At 50.7% G+C, this 18100-nt stretch overlaps 5 protein-coding genes across 5 annotated transcripts; 3 read left to right on the top strand and 2 right to left on the bottom strand.

The window, feature by feature from the left end:
• Nucleotides 1-409: 409 nt before the first annotated feature.
• On the top strand, nucleotides 410-4653 carry ARB_05904 (ABC a-pheromone efflux pump AtrD; the record flags this gene model as incomplete). The annotated part of the gene is made up of 4 exons (XM_003015547.1): nucleotides 410-873; nucleotides 932-3540; nucleotides 3602-3724; nucleotides 3830-4653. The coding sequence occupies 4 exons, from the start codon at nucleotides 410-412 to the stop codon at nucleotides 4651-4653; spliced, it is 4020 nt and encodes a 1339-aa protein (XP_003015593.1).
• A 1775-nt stretch (nucleotides 4654-6428) lies between these two features.
• ARB_05903 (uncharacterized protein) lies at nucleotides 6429-7643 on the bottom strand (the record flags this gene model as incomplete). The annotated part of the gene is made up of 4 exons (XM_003015546.1): nucleotides 6429-6900; nucleotides 7096-7233; nucleotides 7284-7404; nucleotides 7565-7643. The coding sequence occupies 4 exons, from the start codon at nucleotides 7641-7643 to the stop codon at nucleotides 6429-6431; spliced, it is 810 nt and encodes a 269-aa protein (XP_003015592.1).
• A 224-nt stretch (nucleotides 7644-7867) lies between these two features.
• On the bottom strand, nucleotides 7868-8455 carry ARB_05902 (uncharacterized protein; the record flags this gene model as incomplete). Its single annotated transcript, XM_003015545.1, has 1 exon — nucleotides 7868-8455. One exon carries the CDS (start codon nucleotides 8453-8455, stop codon nucleotides 7868-7870), a length of 588 nt encoding a protein of 195 aa, XP_003015591.1.
• A 661-nt stretch (nucleotides 8456-9116) lies between these two features.
• Nucleotides 9117-11314, top strand: ARB_05901 (cytochrome P450 monooxygenase, putative; the record flags this gene model as incomplete). The annotated part of the gene is made up of 5 exons (XM_003015544.1): nucleotides 9117-9673; nucleotides 9822-10212; nucleotides 10304-10712; nucleotides 10835-10927; nucleotides 10986-11314. The coding sequence occupies 5 exons, from the start codon at nucleotides 9117-9119 to the stop codon at nucleotides 11312-11314; spliced, it is 1779 nt and encodes a 592-aa protein (XP_003015590.1).
• A 5013-nt stretch (nucleotides 11315-16327) lies between these two features.
• On the top strand, nucleotides 16328-17893 carry ARB_05900 (uncharacterized protein; the record flags this gene model as incomplete). Its single annotated transcript, XM_003015543.1, has 3 exons — nucleotides 16328-16384; nucleotides 16416-17719; nucleotides 17758-17893. 3 exons carry the CDS (start codon nucleotides 16328-16330, stop codon nucleotides 17891-17893), a joined length of 1497 nt encoding a protein of 498 aa, XP_003015589.1.
• Nucleotides 17894-18100: the final 207 nt, after the last annotated feature.

Below are 18100 nucleotides of genomic sequence, written 5' to 3'. Positions count from 1 at the left end.
CTCCGCCTTTATGAAGAAACACAGCCTCGTCTCTATTCATCTCTGATAAATAGCGCTGGCATCTCCACAGGAACAATAGCAAGCAAGATCCGACTAGTAAGGGACACAAAGAAGCGCGCATTCAAAGCATCTCAAGGGGCCAGAAAAAGTCACGAAGTACTCTGTACCGGGCATTATACCACCAAAGAACCAGTGTCTAGATCCATATCGAGGCCATGGCTGCTGCTCATTTACGAGGTGATGGCCTGCCTCGCCACGGCTGCTCTTCCACGGCCTCCTCCCAGGACGATGGACTGACTTGCTCTTCCTCCTGGACATTGCTGGCTAAAACAGAATATACAGATGGGAGACAGCGGGATACATCTCAAATATAAAACTACCATTGCTGTCGTAGCAAGTTGATATCTCGATGCCTCAGACCTCGTGTCCAGGCGAGCAGCCACCGGCGGTTTCGGGGCCTGTCGAGGAGCAGCGGCTGCGGGCAGGATGGACATCTCTCTTCCGCTTCACGTCTAAGAGGCATATTGCTCCTTTGGTTCTTGCTCTGGCCTTTAGCATAGCCCGTGGGCTTGCTGTCCCTTTACTTGCCTGGATACTGGGCAAGCTGTTTAATGTCTTTTCAAGTTTCGGTTCTCACTCGATCTCTGCTGGCCAGCTGCTATCGACTACCTCCCTCGAATGTACATATATTTTGGCCCTCGGGTCCGGCGTCTGCTTTCTGGACTGGGCATATTTCTCCTTGTGGGTTATCTTTGGCGAGCTACAGGCTAAAAATGCGAGGAGATGGGCATTTGAAGAGTTACTACACAAGGAGATGAGATGGTTTGATGGAGTCACCGACGGGCTCCCTGCCATTTTACCCCGGATTCAAGCGTACGTTTATACCGCAACTCGTTCAGAGTTTTGGAAGAGCACTATTAACGGCATATAGCTACATCCGAGATCTCCAGCTAGCCACGTCACAGCCTCTAGGAGCCACCCTATACAACCTTACTGCTGCTATTGCCGCTCTGGTCCTGGCTCTGTACATGTCGTGGAGTCTGACACTTGTATGTCTTGCTAGTGTACCACTCTGTGCCATCATCATTGCCTTTTTCTCCTCAAAGGTCCAACCAAAGATTGAAGGGCAACAAGTAGCACTCACCAAGGCGTCGAAAATTGCAACGACAGCCATTTCTTCCGTTGACGTGGTGAAACACTTCAACAGTCAAGATGCAGAAGCGGAAAAGTACAAAACTGCAATTGGCATCGCTGCTCATTGGTACTACAAAGAGGCTCTCTACAGTGCTTCTCAGATTGGCCTAATTTCCTTCCTAACATTCGGAATGTTCGTGCAGGGATTCTGGTACGGCAGTTATCTCGTGGCAAAGGGTAGTCTGAATGCTGGTCAAGTGTTGACAACTTTCTGGGCCTGTTTACAAGCAACACAGTCAATAGAGGAGATTATTCCTCGACTGATTATCCTCGAAAAGGGACGGACGGCCTCGGCTGCTATTAAGCATATATTCAATGATACCTGCCATACATGCACATTGCGGGAGCTTGGAGGCTCAACTCTTTCCCCTGTGTTCTGTGAAGGCGATATTCGATTTTCAGAGGCAAGTCTTGGCTCATCCTGCGCTGTTAATTCAGCTACTAACAGTGGTCTCGTTCTTCAGGTCACATTTGCATACCCATCTCAACCTGGGAGAAGAGTCCTAGACAATTGCTCTTTCTTCTTCCCAGCGGGCGATACAACTTTCGTTGTTGGCAAAAGTGGTTCAGGGAAAAGCACTATCGGAAATTTGCTTATGAGATTCTATGCACCAACATTTGGTGAAATCCATATTGATGACAGGTCGATCCAGACTCTAGATATCAGCTGGATTCGCAATAACATTACTCTTGTTCAGCAAGAAAGCATTCTTTTCAATGAGACAATGCTGAAAAATATCACTTTCGGCTCACGGAATACTGAAGAAACCACTGCTCAGGATATATTTGCAGCCACAAAACTTGCAGGTCTGCAGGATACCATCCTTAGCTTTCCATTAGGGCTCGACACTGTTGTTGGCTTGGGCGGTAGGTCCCTGAGTGGAGGGCAGCGGCAGAGGATGGCATTAGCCAGAGCCAGGTTGCGGGATACCCCTATATTGATACTCGATGAGTCTACCAGTGCCCTGGACTATTCAAGTAGGATCTCCCTAATGAACGCAATCCGCGCGTGGCGACAAGGAAAGACCACCATCATAATTACACACGACCTTTCACAAATTCGATCTCAGGATTTTGTTTATGTCATCGACAAAGGGAAAATAGCTCATCAGGGATACAAACATAACCTTGAGAAGAAGGCAGCTGGTGTGTTCGATCTTAATAATCTTGCGACTCTGCCAACAGACACCACGCCAACTACCTCTAATTGGAGCGTGAAATCTCCAGGTCCCATGTCAGATAATAGGAGAAGATCAAGCTTCAGCAGTATAGAGCGGTCAATGACTGAACGACGTTCGTTAACCACTCCTATTTCTCCGTTCTTTCATAACAGCTTTTCTCTCGAGCGGACATTTTCTGAGGCGGAACAGAGCAGTCAGTCAAGGAGAAGTAGTATGGTTGAGCGTCTTATTGACCATACGAGCCCCAGGTTCAGAAAGTCGCCGTTAGATGCACTGGATGACAAAAGAGTCGAAAAAGACTTAGAACAACCCCCGCCAGCGACCCGTGACAACCAAACGCCTTCGCCCTTCAAACCAAATAACGAGCCATTGCAAAAGAGCTACTCAATGTCACAGATTCTCTTGACCGTGATACCATCGTTGTCACCTTCAAACCGAATGTCATTACTTTTCGGCTTTGTCGCTGCCTTTTTCCATGCAGCTGCAACTCCATGTTTTTCTTACGTATTCTCACAGCTACTAACCACTTTCTTTATTGTCGAAAACAGATCTCGACTGGCAATGCAATGGGCTCTTACGGTATTGGGTGTAGCTGTTGTTAGTGGGATAGCATCATTCTTCATGCACTATCTTCTGGAACGATGTGGCCAAGCCTGGGTCGACCAATTCCGTTACAAAGCCATGCGCCGAATCTTACAACAGTGCAAGCCTTGGTTTGAGAGGGACGAGAACAGCCTATCCAACTTGACTCACTGTTTAGATCGGAACCCGGAAGAAATGAGAAACCTCGTCGGACGGTTTGCCTGCTTCATGTTTGTTGCTGCCGTTATGACACTGATCGGATTTATCTGGGGAGTTGCAGTGTGCTGGAAATTAGCACTAGTTGGTGCTGCTACGGCACCCCCTTTATATGGGTTGACGAGGTTATACGAAAAGATCAGCGGCTTTTGGGAGAACAAGTCGAATGAAGCGAGCGAGATAATGGCAGGCGTGTTCACGGAGACGTTTCTCGACATTCGCACAGTTCGATCACTGACCTTGGAGTCATACTTCCATACTAAACACAATAGATCCAATGGAAAGGCCTTGACAGTTGGTATCAAACGAGGGTGCTATTCTGGTTTGCTCTTTGGATTCTCAGAGTGTTCAATTCTTTTTGTTTATGGTAAGTCCACCTTCCACACTCCAACCCGGTTTTTGATATGGTACTGACATTGTCTATGTAGCTCTTATATTTTATTATGGGGCTATCCTCGTATCCAGTTCTCAGTATTCAGCCAAGGATGTCTTGATGGTCTTCTCAATGCTACTTTTTAGCATGGCAAACGTGAGAGGAGTGCTATCCCTGGGTAAGCAATATTAAAGTCCCTGTGATATTTAGTCGCTTATTAATTGTTGCATAGTTCCGCAAATCAGCTCATCTAGAGACTCTGCGACCAGGGTATTGCATCTAGTAAACATGCCTGAAGATCAATCGCATGAAGGCCAAGGAAACCTCCGCATCCACGACTTAACGCCTCTCAATTTCAAAGACGTGGATTTCAGTTATCCAAACAGACCTGGAAAGAAGGTCCTGAATAACTTCAACCTTAAAATTCCCAAGGGCTCGTGTACTGCAATTGTTGGGCCTTCTGGCTCTGGGAAATCTACCATTGCATCTTTATTACTTGCTCTTTATCCATCTCCACCGTCGGGGGGTAATATTGGTACGATTACACTCGGTGGTGTGAACATTCGCAACATTCATGTCCCGACTCTCCGATCGTTGATATCAGTCGTCCCCCAGGACCCAACACTATTCCCAGCATCTATCAAAGAAAATATTGTCTATGGCCTACCTGAAAACTCTTCACTCAATACCTCTACCAATATTCAAGCTGCTGCCACAGCAGCTGGAATCCACGATTTCATCTCCTCCTTACCATCAGGATACGATACACTTGTTGGAGATGGTGGAGTTGGTGTCTCTGGCGGCCAGGCGCAGAGAATAGTGATTGCTAGGGCACTTGTTCGTAGACCACAGCTCCTAATACTCGACGAAGCAACGTCTAGTCTTGATGTTGAGAGTGCAACCGTGATAAAACAAACGGTAGCGAGGCTGATGGCTTCTGGGAGGAGTTTGACAGTGATAATAATTACACACGCAAAGGATATGATGGAGTTGGCTGATAATGTAGTTGTTGTGGATGGCGGGGTTGTAGTTGAAGAAGGGTCATTCCCTGACCTGAGCAGTCGAAGTGGTGGAAGACTGAGGCGTTTGCTAAGGATGCAGCTGTAAATTGTGCGAGCACTTTTATAAGGGGTACTCGAGGACTATAATATTCTATTTTCTTTCTGCAGGCCCAGGTGCATGTGCATAACAAATTTAAACAGTGCCAAGAGTTTCCTTTATGCTCGAGAGAAGTTGAGGAGGCGCCATTCCTTGAGTTAAATCATCCACATATGCTTGCCGATGCTCGCGGTGTATTTCTCGACGATAAACATGATATCATTGAAGTCGCTCATTTCCGCCTCCCGAAATAGGCGCCCAGCTTTGAAACCAAGAGGAGATAGATAGCGAGTACTGAATATCTCTGCTTTCCTTGAGGTATTAATCGACACAATTTCAGAATGGCTGCTCAGATTTAAATGCCGTGGTATCATAAATTGCCGTGAGGATGATTGCTTTGAAGCCGTTGGGATATTTGGAAGGTAAGGGGCGTTCACGGGAATTATATCTGACTAAGCATCCATGGCACTCTCACGTGAAGGTAACTATTCCCTTCTTTTTATTGGTCTGTCGGGAATTATGCAAACATAATATGTCCAATAGTCGTACAGTAAAACTGTCCAATCAGCTCAGTTTAAACCAAAGAACACTCCATACGTCTTTCTCTGGGGCAGAGAGATATCAACATATAATACCAAACTGAGGAGAAGCTTCAAGATGCATACTCTATACCTCCATCGCTACTCTGTACCTTCATGGAGTTGTTTCTGCTTGATGGGCTAGGAATAAGCAAAAAAAGAAGGGAAGATAAGAGAAAAAGAAACGACGAAAAAAAGTCGAAGCCACAGGGCAGAGTACAAACCTTAGACGAAGCCGATCCCAGACATACTCTTTGATAGAGCGCTACGATAGGCCGAGGGTGATGAGATCTGAGGCCCTCGAGACCTGCTGGCGTGATCGAGACGAGCGAAGGTGCCCGCTGCCAGGGAATCGGATTCGATGTGTCTGATCCGTGGCGGAGGGATGGAGGCTGAGGGCGTGAGGAAGAAGGGCAGATATGCATGCAGAGCTGGGACGGGCAGAAAGATGAGGACGCCACTGGCGTATAAAAAGGTTCACGCCGTCCTTGATCCTGGGGGATCGATGAGGGTTTTTTCCCTTCATTCGATTATTTCTGTTATTTTTACTGTCTTGCTTGCTGTTGTTGACGGTCTGTTCTACTCATAGATATGTCGAGACATTCTATGGGAAAAGGGACTGAGAAAGACTTGCTATTTGATCATACATAAACAGCGTTGAGGAGTGAAAGAAATAAGAGAAATACCATGGTATTACCATCAATCTTCCATCGTCACTATCATAATCATGGGCTGTTGTTGATACCATTCTGGTTCCACCGCGCTCAGCAGGAGAAAGGAGATCCCCGTCTTCTCGACTGTCAACTAGATTTTTGACGGATAACTTTGACACCCAAACTCAACAATGCCATCGCTGAAATAACAGTAAAGAAAGGATAAGAAAAGAGATGGAGGAGATTGACGAGAGAGAGAGATATTCCCAAAAATAAAGATCAGGGGTACTTTGCTTGAAGATGAAAATCAAGATGATTCTATGCCCGGGTCGAAACGAGGAATATTGTGGCAGACAGGCGGAAATCCAGGAACAGAAGGGTATATAAATGGCCCCCGAAAGAGGAGGGAGGGAGAAACGGCTGCAAAGATGCTATTCATAACAAATAAGGGGATCACAAGAGAAAGAAGACTACTCTGTATCTGAGAACTTTCTCTTTCCCATTCCTGGTTTTCGGCCGGTGATGACACGGCTGTTGCGATGTTAGTGATGGTCTAAACGGTATATAAAAAAGAATGGGGGAAGAAACTGAGTGTTAGGACATACACTATGTTATACCCATGGAATGCACGGTTGGCGAGATCCTTTCTCAAGCCGACCAGGAAGAGTTCCATCTCCTCTCTGGACCAGCCGAGAACCTCGACGAGCAGTCCAAGAGCATATGGCTGGAGAGCATCGGAATACTGAACTTGCTGGTACCGGCCGGCCAGTTTAAGCTCTGGGTCCTTTGGCCAGGGGTTGATGGGCAGTTTAAACTGTTCCTCTTTGACGTCTACAAAGCCAGCTTCAATCATCCATTTCTTGACGTTCTCTGGGGCTGTCAGGGTCTGGCCGATGAGACTGCATGCCTTGATACAGTTGGACTCCCACTGGCGAAGATGGCAGTCTTCGGGAATGGAGTTGTCGTCGCAAGTTGCGTACACATCAGTTTCTTTGGCCTCGACATATCCGCCTGGCATCAAATTGCTATTTTCCAGCCATGATCAGCCAAAAAACTCAAACCAAGCGAAAAGATTGGTAGCTTGAGCGGGAGCGGCAACGGGAGCGGGAAGCCAAATGCGAAAAGCCAAAAAAAGAAACAAAGAGCAAGAAATCGTGACTGAAAAAAAAAGCAAGCAGAGGGCTAACTAGGTTCAACGGTTGCAAAGTTGTTTGACATACTCGTATATTTGCGAGAGCAGACGACGCCAGTCACGGATGGCACCGTTGAGGTTCTGGAAGTGGATGAGATCGAAGCGCTGTCTAAATGTCCAGTCGCTTTCGGCGTCATCGATCTCGAAGGAGATGTTTGGCGAGACCCTGGCACGAAACGTTAGTCAGACAGACTCTTTACGAGGGTTCGCACGAACGAGAAAAGAAAAAAAAGCGAAGACGAAGACGAAAACGAGCGGAAGGATGGGGTAAAGAAAAACCAACGAACTGACCAAGTCGGCTGGATGGGCGAGATGTCTGTGCCGATAACGTGTGTGGCTGGATATGCACTGACTGCAGCGTAAGTACGAGGAAAAAAACCCCCAACATGGGGAAAGCAAAGGGAGCAACGAACTCTGCGACATCCAGGGCCCAAATGCCTGATCGATTGTCAGTATGACTGGAGGTAGAGAGGGAGAAAAGAGGACGGACGACTTACCTGTGCCGGTGCCAATGTCGAGTATTCTCTCTGGCTGGTCTGATATGGGCGCAATGATGAGGCGTCCGCCAAAGAGCATGCCGTATATATGCTGCAAAAAGTCATGACGATCCGACTCGGCCTGGGGATGTTAAAAACAGTAGAAAAAAAAAAAAAAAAAAAAAAAAAAAAAAAAAAAGAAGTAGAAAGAGACTGACTTCATCGTTGGGTAGACAGTATCGTCCCTCTCTGAATGAGGCGTAACGCCGCCCGTTTCTGTAGACATAACTGGTAATGCTGGAGGTCAAGCTCTGCAGCGAGTGTTCATCGCTGTTCACCGGCCGTTAGACGAGACGATTGATGCACAAAACTTGAAGAGAAGCGAGACAGAACTGACCTGTCGCTGCCCACGGCCGAGTCGCTGTCGTCGAACTCGTCCTCCTCGTCGTCCACCGCCAGCTGCGGCATCTGGTCAGGCTCAGGCCGGCGGACAGGCGAGCCAGGCGAGGACGAGATCTGATGTTTCTGCTGCTGCTGCTGCTGCTGCTGCTGCTGCTGCTGCTGTTGCTGTTGATGCTGCTGCTCAACGGCTGCGGCGCACTCGTCTGGCGACGGCTTGACCATCTTCGCTGGCCGCGGACCATCGAGTCCGGGCTGGTGGTGGTCATCAGCAGTCGTAGCGGGCGCCATCGAGGATGAATCAGACGGACTGGAGGGAGTCTCTGGTGGTGCTCGCGCCGGAGAACAAGCTGCTGCAGCTGGAGGAAGCACTGTTGCTGGCAAACTCGAGGGCGCGGTCGATGTTGGCGCAGCGCACGGAAAGGAAAAGCAGTCGAGCCAGGGCGTCGTCGTATAGCCGTTGGATTCGCGGGATGCAGCAGGACTCGCAGCAGACGCCCCGGCAGCAGACATCAGGCAGGGAACTCTCCGCAGACGCCGCTGGATAACTCCGTAGATGTGTTATTATCTGTGCCTGTATCTTTTATCTGTCTCTCTCCCGGTTCTGGCCACTTCTTTTCGCCGTCTCAGCGTCCTTGTCCGTCCGTCCGTCTAGACGTCTGTCTGCCTGTCTTTGTCGCAGCAACCTCGCCAGGCGAAGAAAAGGAGACTCCAGAGCCGGCCAGCAGCGTCTGACAGGACTCTGAAGACTCGTCTCCTTGTGTCCCCTGTCCTCCTGGGGGGGCTATATCTGGCCCTCCGGGGGGTTGTTGCTATAGTCCTGTAGCAGTGGCTAAGGGGGGCCATGTCTGGCTGCAGCGTCTCCCTGCGGGCTTCCCTGCTCTTAACCGCATGCAACTTGTTTCTTTTCCCAATCCCGGCCGGCGTCAAGTGTGTGAACTCGAAGTCACTAGCTCATAGTGAGTTTATGTCGTATAATGTCGTATGTTGTAATAGTAGTCAACGCAACTAGTAGTGAGTAGTCAACTCCTCCTCCGCCCCTAGTCAGTCCTGTATATCTAGTTAGTTTCTTCGGCCTGGCTGCACTCACTCTAGTTAACTAGTCAAGCAACGACATCGCCGTCAAACGTCAACCAGCAACCGACCAGCAGGATAGACAGACAGCTAGCTGACCATGCTGACGCCGACGACGACGGTGCTGGGCCTCGCTGCCGCTGCCGGCCTGCTCTCGCACTGGCAGCTCTTCCTGCGCGGCGAGTGGGAGCGCCATACGCCCGCCGTGGCCGCCGTCTACTCCCTCGTGGCCGCCGGCTTGCTCGCTGCCTTCTGGCTCGTCCAGCGTCTGCCGCTGCTCGACTCGCTGTGGGCGCTGGCAGTGCTCGCGGCCGTCTACGCACTCTCGCTGTTTGCCAGTATATCCATCTACCGGCTCTGCTTCCATTCGCTCAAGCAGTTCCCAGGCCCTGTCGCAGCCAAACTGTCGGGTTTCTGGTCTGTCGCCTGCGCCCTGCCACAGTTCAAGTTCCACGAAGCTGTTCAGGCCCTTCACGCTGAGCATGGCGACTTTGTCCGGATCCGTCAGTCTGTCCCATTGATTGTGCTTTTTTTTTGGGATGGTTGTGTGTTGTGTGTTGTGTGTGTGGTTGTTGATACTGATACATCTCTGCAGGACCGCGCGAAATCTCAGTCAACAACGCTGCAGCCGTGCGAGATATCCATGGTTACGGCTCGGTCTGCCTCAAGGGGCCCTTCTACGACCTCAATTACCCGTCCAGGTCGCTCCAGATGACCAGAGACAAGGCGTTCCACTCGCGGAGACGCCGCACCTGGGACCGCGGCTTCAGTCCAAAAGGTGCCCCTGAACCCCCCCCCTAACTAGTTATCTGAGCAACTGTCTAACTGAGAATATCTCGACTGACTGGTTTCTACGTCTAGCATTGAGCGAGTATGAGCCTCGCGTGTACCAGCACTGTCTGGACCTGGTCAAGCAGCTCTCCAGACTGGCCGGGACGCCGGTCGACATCGGCAAATGGTTCAAGTACTTTGGCTTTGACGTCATGGGCGACCTCAGCTTTGGACGGCCATTCGACATGCTGACCACCGGCAACCCTCATTTCCTCTTTGGCATGATGGAGTCCAGCAAGCCTGTCGTGGGAACGCTCATTGGCGTCCCCTGGCTCTTCATTCTCTTCCAAAAGCTGCCCGGAATCAGCCGTGTACGCTCAAACTGGATCTCCTGGTGCGGCGTCCAGGTCCAAGAACGAATGAAGGTAGGCTTCTCCCTGCTCTATCAATACATCCCCCTAATATAATAAAATATATATAATATGTAACTATAGTTTGCTAATTAAGGATATATAGCTGGGAACTACACGGCCTGATCTGTTTTCATACATCCTGGGAAATGATCTCAGTGAAGCTACATCTGATGGAGACCTGACTTATGACGCCGAATTGGCCATCGTGGCAGGCAGTGAGACCACAGCTCTCAACCTGACCACAGTCCTCTACCTCCTGGCACTCCATCCAGAGCAGAAAAAGGCACTCCAGGCCGAGGTCGACCTCCTGATACCCACCCTCGACCAATTCTCACACCAGAAGCTCGCATCCAGTCACCTCCTCGAAGGGTGCATCAACGAAGGCCTACGGCTCTACCCTCCCGTCCCCAGCGGAGTGCAACGCCTGACACCCCCGCAGGGAGCAATGATCGCGGACAGATGGATTCCTGGAGACACGATCGTCTCGACTCCCACATACACTCTCCATCGCGGTACGTATCACCATCTGCCATCCCTGCTAGCTTGTTCCTTTTTTTTTTTTTTTTTTTTTTTTTTTTTGCACATTTGTTATTTGTTTTCCAACACATCGTTTCTTTTTCTATTTTTACCTCAGATCACGATCTCCTTATTTTTGCCTTTTCGTATTTTCTCGGTCGTTTCCCTGCCTTCTCTTCTCTCTCTCTCTCTCTCTTCCCACAGATACTTGGTGTGTTATCCGGGTTGAATAATGGCATGCTAACATGGATATAAATTACCCAATCTAGATAGCAGATATTTCGTACAGCCCAATCATTTCATCCCCGAGAGATGGTCGTCTAAGCCCGAGCTGATCATTCGCAAGGACGCGTTCAACCCGTTCCTGGCAGGTAGATACTCCTGTGCCGGCCGTCCGCTCGCCATGATGGAGATGCGCATGCTGCTGGCGATGGTCGTCCGGCTGTTCGATTTCAGCTTCCCCAAAGAGAGCCGTGCCGGCGCCGAGAAACTCTACGATAGCAAGGGCGGATTCAGAGACTACTTCACAGCTGGAGCCCCGACGGTTCCCCTGGTCTTTACCAAGCGGTCTCTCGATACCGTAGCCAATGGGACCTGAAAGTGCCGGGTTTGTTTGTTCCCCTTCTTCCCCCCATCATTATTCTAGCCCTTTTCTCCCCCTACGACCCTCCTTATGTGCGACTCCCTCCGCACGAACTAAAGTATCAGTCCAACAACACCTTCCTATCTCTTTGTTTCCTTACTTACTCCTCATCCTTCATCCTTTTCTAAGCGGGCGGCGGGCGGTTTTCTTTTCTTTTCCTCTTTCGGGTGTATATGCATAATGAGACAAGACAGTCCGCGGGTCCCCTTTCTTATTCCTCTGCTCTTTTTATTCCAACCCGAGGCCGAAATGATGAACAAGACATGACATGACTTTTATTTTCTTTTCTTTCTTTTTGCATTCATTTTTTACTTTTTTTATTTTATTTTTCATTTTTTAGTGACGAGTTTCCTTACTGTACCTCTTTTTAACTATCAAATCAACCAACCAGCCAGCCAGCAAGTCAACCAACTTACCCTACCAACCATCCAACCAACCAACCAACACTCAAACGCTCTATGAAATTGGGATGCGAACTGAGATATAAAAAAGCAAGACGAAAGCGGAATTGCATAGGCAGCACAACGTCTGATTGAAGGTCTAACGCCCCCAATTCCTGTCTCCCGCAAACTCACATCAACCAATCCACAAACCAACTACACACCCCCCAACAATCAAACGAGTTCAAAGGCGTTACCGTTGGACAGAAACGCCAGACTCGATCCCAACCCGCCTCCCAAAAGTATGAAAGCGAACCGTACCGCCGGACGGAAGGGCCAGAAGAAGAAGAAAAAAGCAAAGCACAGAGATAGTTAACTTAACATTTTGCAACCTACATACACACACAACCTACATAAGCACAAGCATACGGAGTACCTACTTGCCTGCCTTATTCAGCGGCAGATCTACGGCTGGCTGCACATATCGATCTGCCCGATATTAAATACCCATCAATCAAATCACATCAAAAGTCAACACAAAGTGGTAAGCTGACTGAAATGCTAAAAGGAAGAAGCAAAGGGAGAAGCGGGTAGGAAGAGGACGAGGGGGGTGCACGAAGAAGCCCGGTTTCCCACCCTCTTGTCATCCCCTACACCTACATACATGCATAACAATCAAAAATTAGCCCGGTCGTGCCCAAGTTATGTATGCGTTTGCGTTTGCGTTTGCACGATAAGAAGAACAGCCCTCCTGTACGAGTCTGTATGAAGCGTCTAACGGTATAGATTATATCTCGGGCCCAGCCAGTTCCCAGTTGTCAGTTCCCAGAGTGCGTTCTGTCCATCCTGCAACGTCGTACCAACGCCGACCCGCTGAATGGGAAACGTCCACACCCCGAACCAGCCTGACGGGACGCGGGCATCGGGTTCATCCATGAGCCATGGGTCTTTTTTTATTTTTTATTTTTTGTGCTGGATGTCCGGGCATCCTACAGTAAGTATGCCGCTGGGCTGCCGCAAGCGGTGATTTGCCAGACTAACTACCCGGACCCCTTGACTATCCAGCATGTCGGGCTCTTGTCCGCTTCGCAGCATGGCATGATATGTTCGTCTAGGCGAGAGACGGCATCCTCTTTTTCTTGTCTTAGTATGCTGTGTGCGCTGCTATTGTTTGGTTCGTTCTTGCATAGAGTTTTTCTGCTCCTCCCCCCGGGCCCAGTCCAGGTAAGTAGGGATGCTTGGGTATGCGAATGCGAGTAGGGAGTGTGAAAGTGAGAGAGCAGACGGGACAAAGTCTGCTGCTGGTCTGGTGGCTGGCTCCTTTTTTAGACCGACCGACTGACCTGTGTGATGAACCCAGTCTCGCTGCAGAGTATTATAATTAACTGCTGCAGGGGCCTGCACACACACTAACTCGGGAATCCTGACCGTGTTGGCGGCGGCCTTCTCGCAGGGTGCGGAGTATAGGGTACAGTAGGATGCTATACGCCGGCCAATGCCAATGCGTATGGCCGTACGGAGTACATAAGGGCGTACTTATGTACAGAGTATATGCAGTAATGTCAGTATCATGGCGTGATCAAGACAGGAAAGCCGTGAACCGCCTTTTGATTTCCATGTTATACTGTTGCATTGAGCAGCAGGCCGGGATATGGGATCAGGGGAGCCCCCTAGCAAAAAGTCTCCAGGACAGATGAGGAGGGCCCGTCTAATTTGCCCACATCGAAATTAGACAAACGCTATTCAATGGACCGGCCCCAAGGAAAAGCGCGAAAGGACGAGCCAGCAAGCATGATACGAGCTGAGGGAGAGTTGCGGTCGTCTTGGTTGAAGACTCTGATTTGAATAAAAAATGCAACAAGTCAGATCTGCCATCACGCACGACATGCAAACCCTGTCCAACGCCCGGCAAAAGAAACGCTGGAAGATCGGCCTGCAGACGACTTCACTAACTAGGTATCAGAACCAAGCAGCGTCCTGTCCTCCTCGGTGATATCGGCGCGAAAAGGCGTACCAACAAGTACGGGGAAGTTGCATACATATATATGTAAGTATGCATAACTAGTCGTAAGTAGATGCAGATGCCAGGCCGGGCCACTCGGTAACGAACTCATCCTTGATCGGCGGATCAGCCCAGACGGACTTCCGCTGGCACATCCATCAGCATCATCATCACCTGCTGGACAAGCATGTCCTTTTTGTTGCAGGGTTGGAGATGAAGATTTGGTGCAGCCCAGGGGGGAGGGTGACGGCTTGCCCCCCCCTGTCTCGCCACGCCGTGAATCTGTTGGCTGGCTCTTCGTTTCTTCGTATGGGGTAGATTGATAGAAGTCCTTGAACGGTATATCGAGGAGGTAAGTAAGTACTTAGTAGTCGGCATCAACATTGACCAGGAGTTCCGGGCCAGCGTAACCAGTCAACGTGGACTGTTTTAATATATGCCTTTCGAAGCCGGCCGAGGGGGGTCTGACAGGCCAGCGCCATCCACACGTATATAGTTGAACAGGGACGGCAGGGAGTAGAGCAGAGCAGAGCAGAGCAGAGTCGAGTAGGGCAGATTGCCATGTCTCGCGCGCCGTCTGCTGCAGGCCATCATGTCGTGCTTAAGGTTGGTTGTTTGTCCTTCCTGTGAGACGCTGCTGGATGTCACTGTCGACCAAGGAGCAGGCAGCGAAGAGATTCTTCCTCGCAGTGATCTATCTCTTCGAAGTGATAGACGGCCATTTGACTGCCGAGCGTCGCCAGTTTTCATCGCCTGATTTGCTGGTATTGTGCTTCTTCGCGCATCGGGATGTGGTGGCACAAGCGAGCTGGCGTTTTATATCTGGTTGCAGAGGCCGGAGTCAGGGCATATCAAGGGCATTTAAGCTGCCAATAGCAGAGATATTCGCTATATATACACTTATAGTTATATCAGACGGAGCATTAAAGATGCTGCAGGGCTGAGGCCTCGACCTGGTTGGCTTTCATAGATATATACACGAGTATATTGTCAAGGTCCATGATGCTCTCCCGAGATATTGGCATGGATAGAAGTAAGAAGCCAGAGACGAGTGGCAGCAGCGTGTCAGGCTGATATTAGTTAATGGTCTGGGGTTCAATAATACCGGCTGTTGGTATGGATCTGTTGATAGCTACAACTATAGACACAGTATATGAGGCTACACCAGGGCCCTTGCTACGTAACTATGAACTCTGGCCTGTGAACATCGAGGCTGCGGATACTCTGCTTGATCCATCCGCGGCTCTGCTGCTCCCCAGTCGGATTCCCACTCTGATGGCCACCCTCAGATCGCCTGGACAGCGGTCTGGAGAGGAGTGGTGAACCCCAGTTCTAGCCCCTTTACTCACGATTTGCACTTGCTGCAGCATGACCTGAGCGTGGGTGAGCCCAGGCCATGGACAACGCTGTCCACTTTGCTCCAGCTACGGAGTATAGCTATTGTTTTTCTCATTTGTCTTGCTCGTCTCGGCTGGTGTCTGTCTACCAAACAGCCAGGCCAGAAAGACGAGTCCACCAACCGGCAGCAGGGCGATACCTCTTACTGACACTGTCCCTTGTGTCGTAATATTATCTCTCCATGTCTTGTCAAGTTTTGTCCATGAGCCTCTGGGTATATGTCCAGTGTTATCAGTCCCGGTTGGAAGGAAAGACATAACCGGCCTTTTCGCTGCAAAGACATGCCTTCGAGAAAGCAGAAGCAGGCCACTTTCATCCGAAGCAATAATTATCATTCTTTTATCGTCCTTTTCTTGTCCTTTTCTTGTCTATCGTCAGTATCAGACGCGGCTGAGAGGAAGAAGACTCAGTACCAAGGCCTGCTTTGGCCTCCAAGGCGCCCTCAGCCGCTGGGCAGAAGTTACTGGACGCCTTGCCGAGTGATAAGACGGTCTTTGGCTGGTCGTTAACAAGTCGTTAGTCGTAGTGGAATCAGCATTGTGGAATCTAGTCTGATTCCATCGATGCTGGCGGAGCAGAGAGAGAAGAGAGAGAGAGAGAGAGAGAGAGAGAGAGCCTGGATCCTCTTCCGCCTTGGTTATGTGGAATCAGGCTCAGCGGCCGCGATCTTGCGGATGCTTCTCGACGGTCAAGCCTCTCGCCCGCCAGCATATCATTAACTAACTGGTTACTTATCAGCAGTAACTACGGAGTATCCAGAGTAAATCAGAGAAGAGCCCGCTGTGAGTGGCCGAGGATGCCTTGTCCATCCCTGTCCCGGCGCTGGTGATTGGCACGCAGAAGCCAGCCGGAGGGCGCAGCAGGCATGGAATAAACAACTAATAAGCAGATAGCAAGAATAATAACAGCTAATTGACAGCCGAGCAAGACGAACAAAGAGGACGCAGGGCTTGCGACTTGCGGCCTGTTGGAATCTAATCTCGCCGTTGCTGCTGCGGCTGACAGTGAATCCGCGACTCGGCCATGAGATCCAGACAACGACACGAATAGCCAGAGGAACCCGGAGTAACCAGAGAGAATACTGGATAGAAGAAGTCAAGAGAGAAACAGAGACAGAGACAGAGACAGAGACAACAGAGCTGTGCAGAGACGAGAGCTAGGCGGCCGCTGAGAGTCTCGAATCTCACGATGTACATCCAGCGGCGAGCCAGCAACGACACCAGCGACGAGCCCAACCTCTACTTCGTACGTATCGATCTTCTCTTCTATCCATCAGTCAATCAGCCGGCGAGAGACACTGTCTAACAGCCTGCAGGTCGCCATCATCGTCCTCGCGCTCGTCGTGGCCTTCATCACCGCGTTCTTCGTCCTGCGTCACCTCCGCCGCCGCGACTACCAGCCCCGATTCATCCCCGGCCGCTACCTCAAGGGCCTCTGGCAGCGATGGACTCCGGGCACATCGTCATCATCCTACAACGCCGTGCCCAACGGGACAAACAGGCGGCTGGCCCATGAAGCCCTTAATGGAGCAGACGACGGCCAGCAGGGCCAGCACCAGGCTGCCGTCGACCGCAACACCTCCGTCCGCTCCGTCATGACTCTGCCATCCTACACCCTCACCCCCAAGGCCAGCGAGCGCGTGATAGCCCGTGAAGGCGAGCGAGACGGCATGGACGTCGTCATCGAGTTCCCCGAGACCGCCGAGGAGGAAGAAGCCAACCGCGAGGAGCAGATGGAGTCCCTGTATCAGATCCGGCTGGCGCGGCGGCGAGAGATAGCGGAGCGCGAGGAGCTCCGGCAGCAGCGTCGAGAGGCCCGCGAGAGAGGCGATTGGGCCCGGCTGGAGGAGCTGCGCAGGGAGAGCCGCGCGAGGGCTGAGGCAGGCCGGCTGGTCTCTTCAGCGGACGGCGGTGCATCTCCCAACGGCAGCGCAGCGAATGTCTCTGCCGCCGTGCTGCTGGCCGAACACCAGTCTCGCAACCGGGGCAGGAGGGTGTCGAGCGTCTCCTACGCTGATATCGGGCATGTCAGACACGACGGGACGAGGCTTACTTCTGGCTCTCACTCGCCGGACTCGGACTCGCGGGCCCTGCTGGACTCTGCGGCGGGCATGGGCATGATGGGCCACTCGCATCAGCGCACCACGTCGGCCTCTTCGTTGCTCTCGCAGGCCTCTGTACACTCGGACGTTTCCTCCCTAGGCACCGCGGGACCAGATTTGGGCATCAATTCCATTCCACCGCCGTATGACGATGCTATCAGTGAGACGGGGACTGCTACTGGTACTGCTACTGGTACTGCCAATGGCAATGGCAATGGCAATGGCTGGGGGGATGCACCTCCGTATCAGCCAACACCTCCCAATGAAACAGCCAGCATAGTCACCCAGGAAACAGACAGAGACAGAGAAGCAGCTGAGCCTGAAGGAAGACCCCCCGAGCAGCCTCCTCGTCTGCCGCCGCTGTCTACCTTGCCCAGCATCGCCATAGAAGTGGCCACGCCAACGACAAGTGCGCCCCCGACCCCTATATCCCATCTCCAGGCCCCTTCGCCCGTCCACACCCCGACCTCTGCTCCCAGGTAGATCCCATCCATCTTCTTCACTTTCTAATCTCTAGCTTAATATCTTCACCCTTTTTCTTCTCTTTAATTTCTCTCTCCCTTGGATTCTTCCTTGGATGTTTCTGTGTGGCATTTTATTTGCAGCGTTACTTGTTTATGATCTCCATGATCGATGAATTCCAGTCACGGTAGCTATAGATCTTTTAACCCGGCATTGCTTTTTCTTTTTTTCTCTCTTCGTTGGCTTCTACCTACCGTCTTGTAGTACAGATCAAGCAATAGATAGTGTGATGGTGAAAGAGTAAATAAACACCCCCTTTTTTAAAAAAAGTATCAACTCAACCGTTCTAATATTCAGCTGCAAATATCCGTAGACGTAAAAACACAAACACAAGCAAA

The sequence above is a fragment of the Trichophyton benhamiae genome (assembly GCF_000151125.1).
Source record: "Trichophyton benhamiae CBS 112371 chromosome Unknown Abenha-G-c-322p01.r1, whole genome shotgun sequence".
Taxonomy (NCBI): Eukaryota; Fungi; Ascomycota; class Eurotiomycetes; order Onygenales; family Arthrodermataceae; genus Trichophyton; species Trichophyton benhamiae.
Note: the sequence above shows the minus strand (reverse complement) of the source record. Positions and strands in the feature narration are given on the sequence as shown.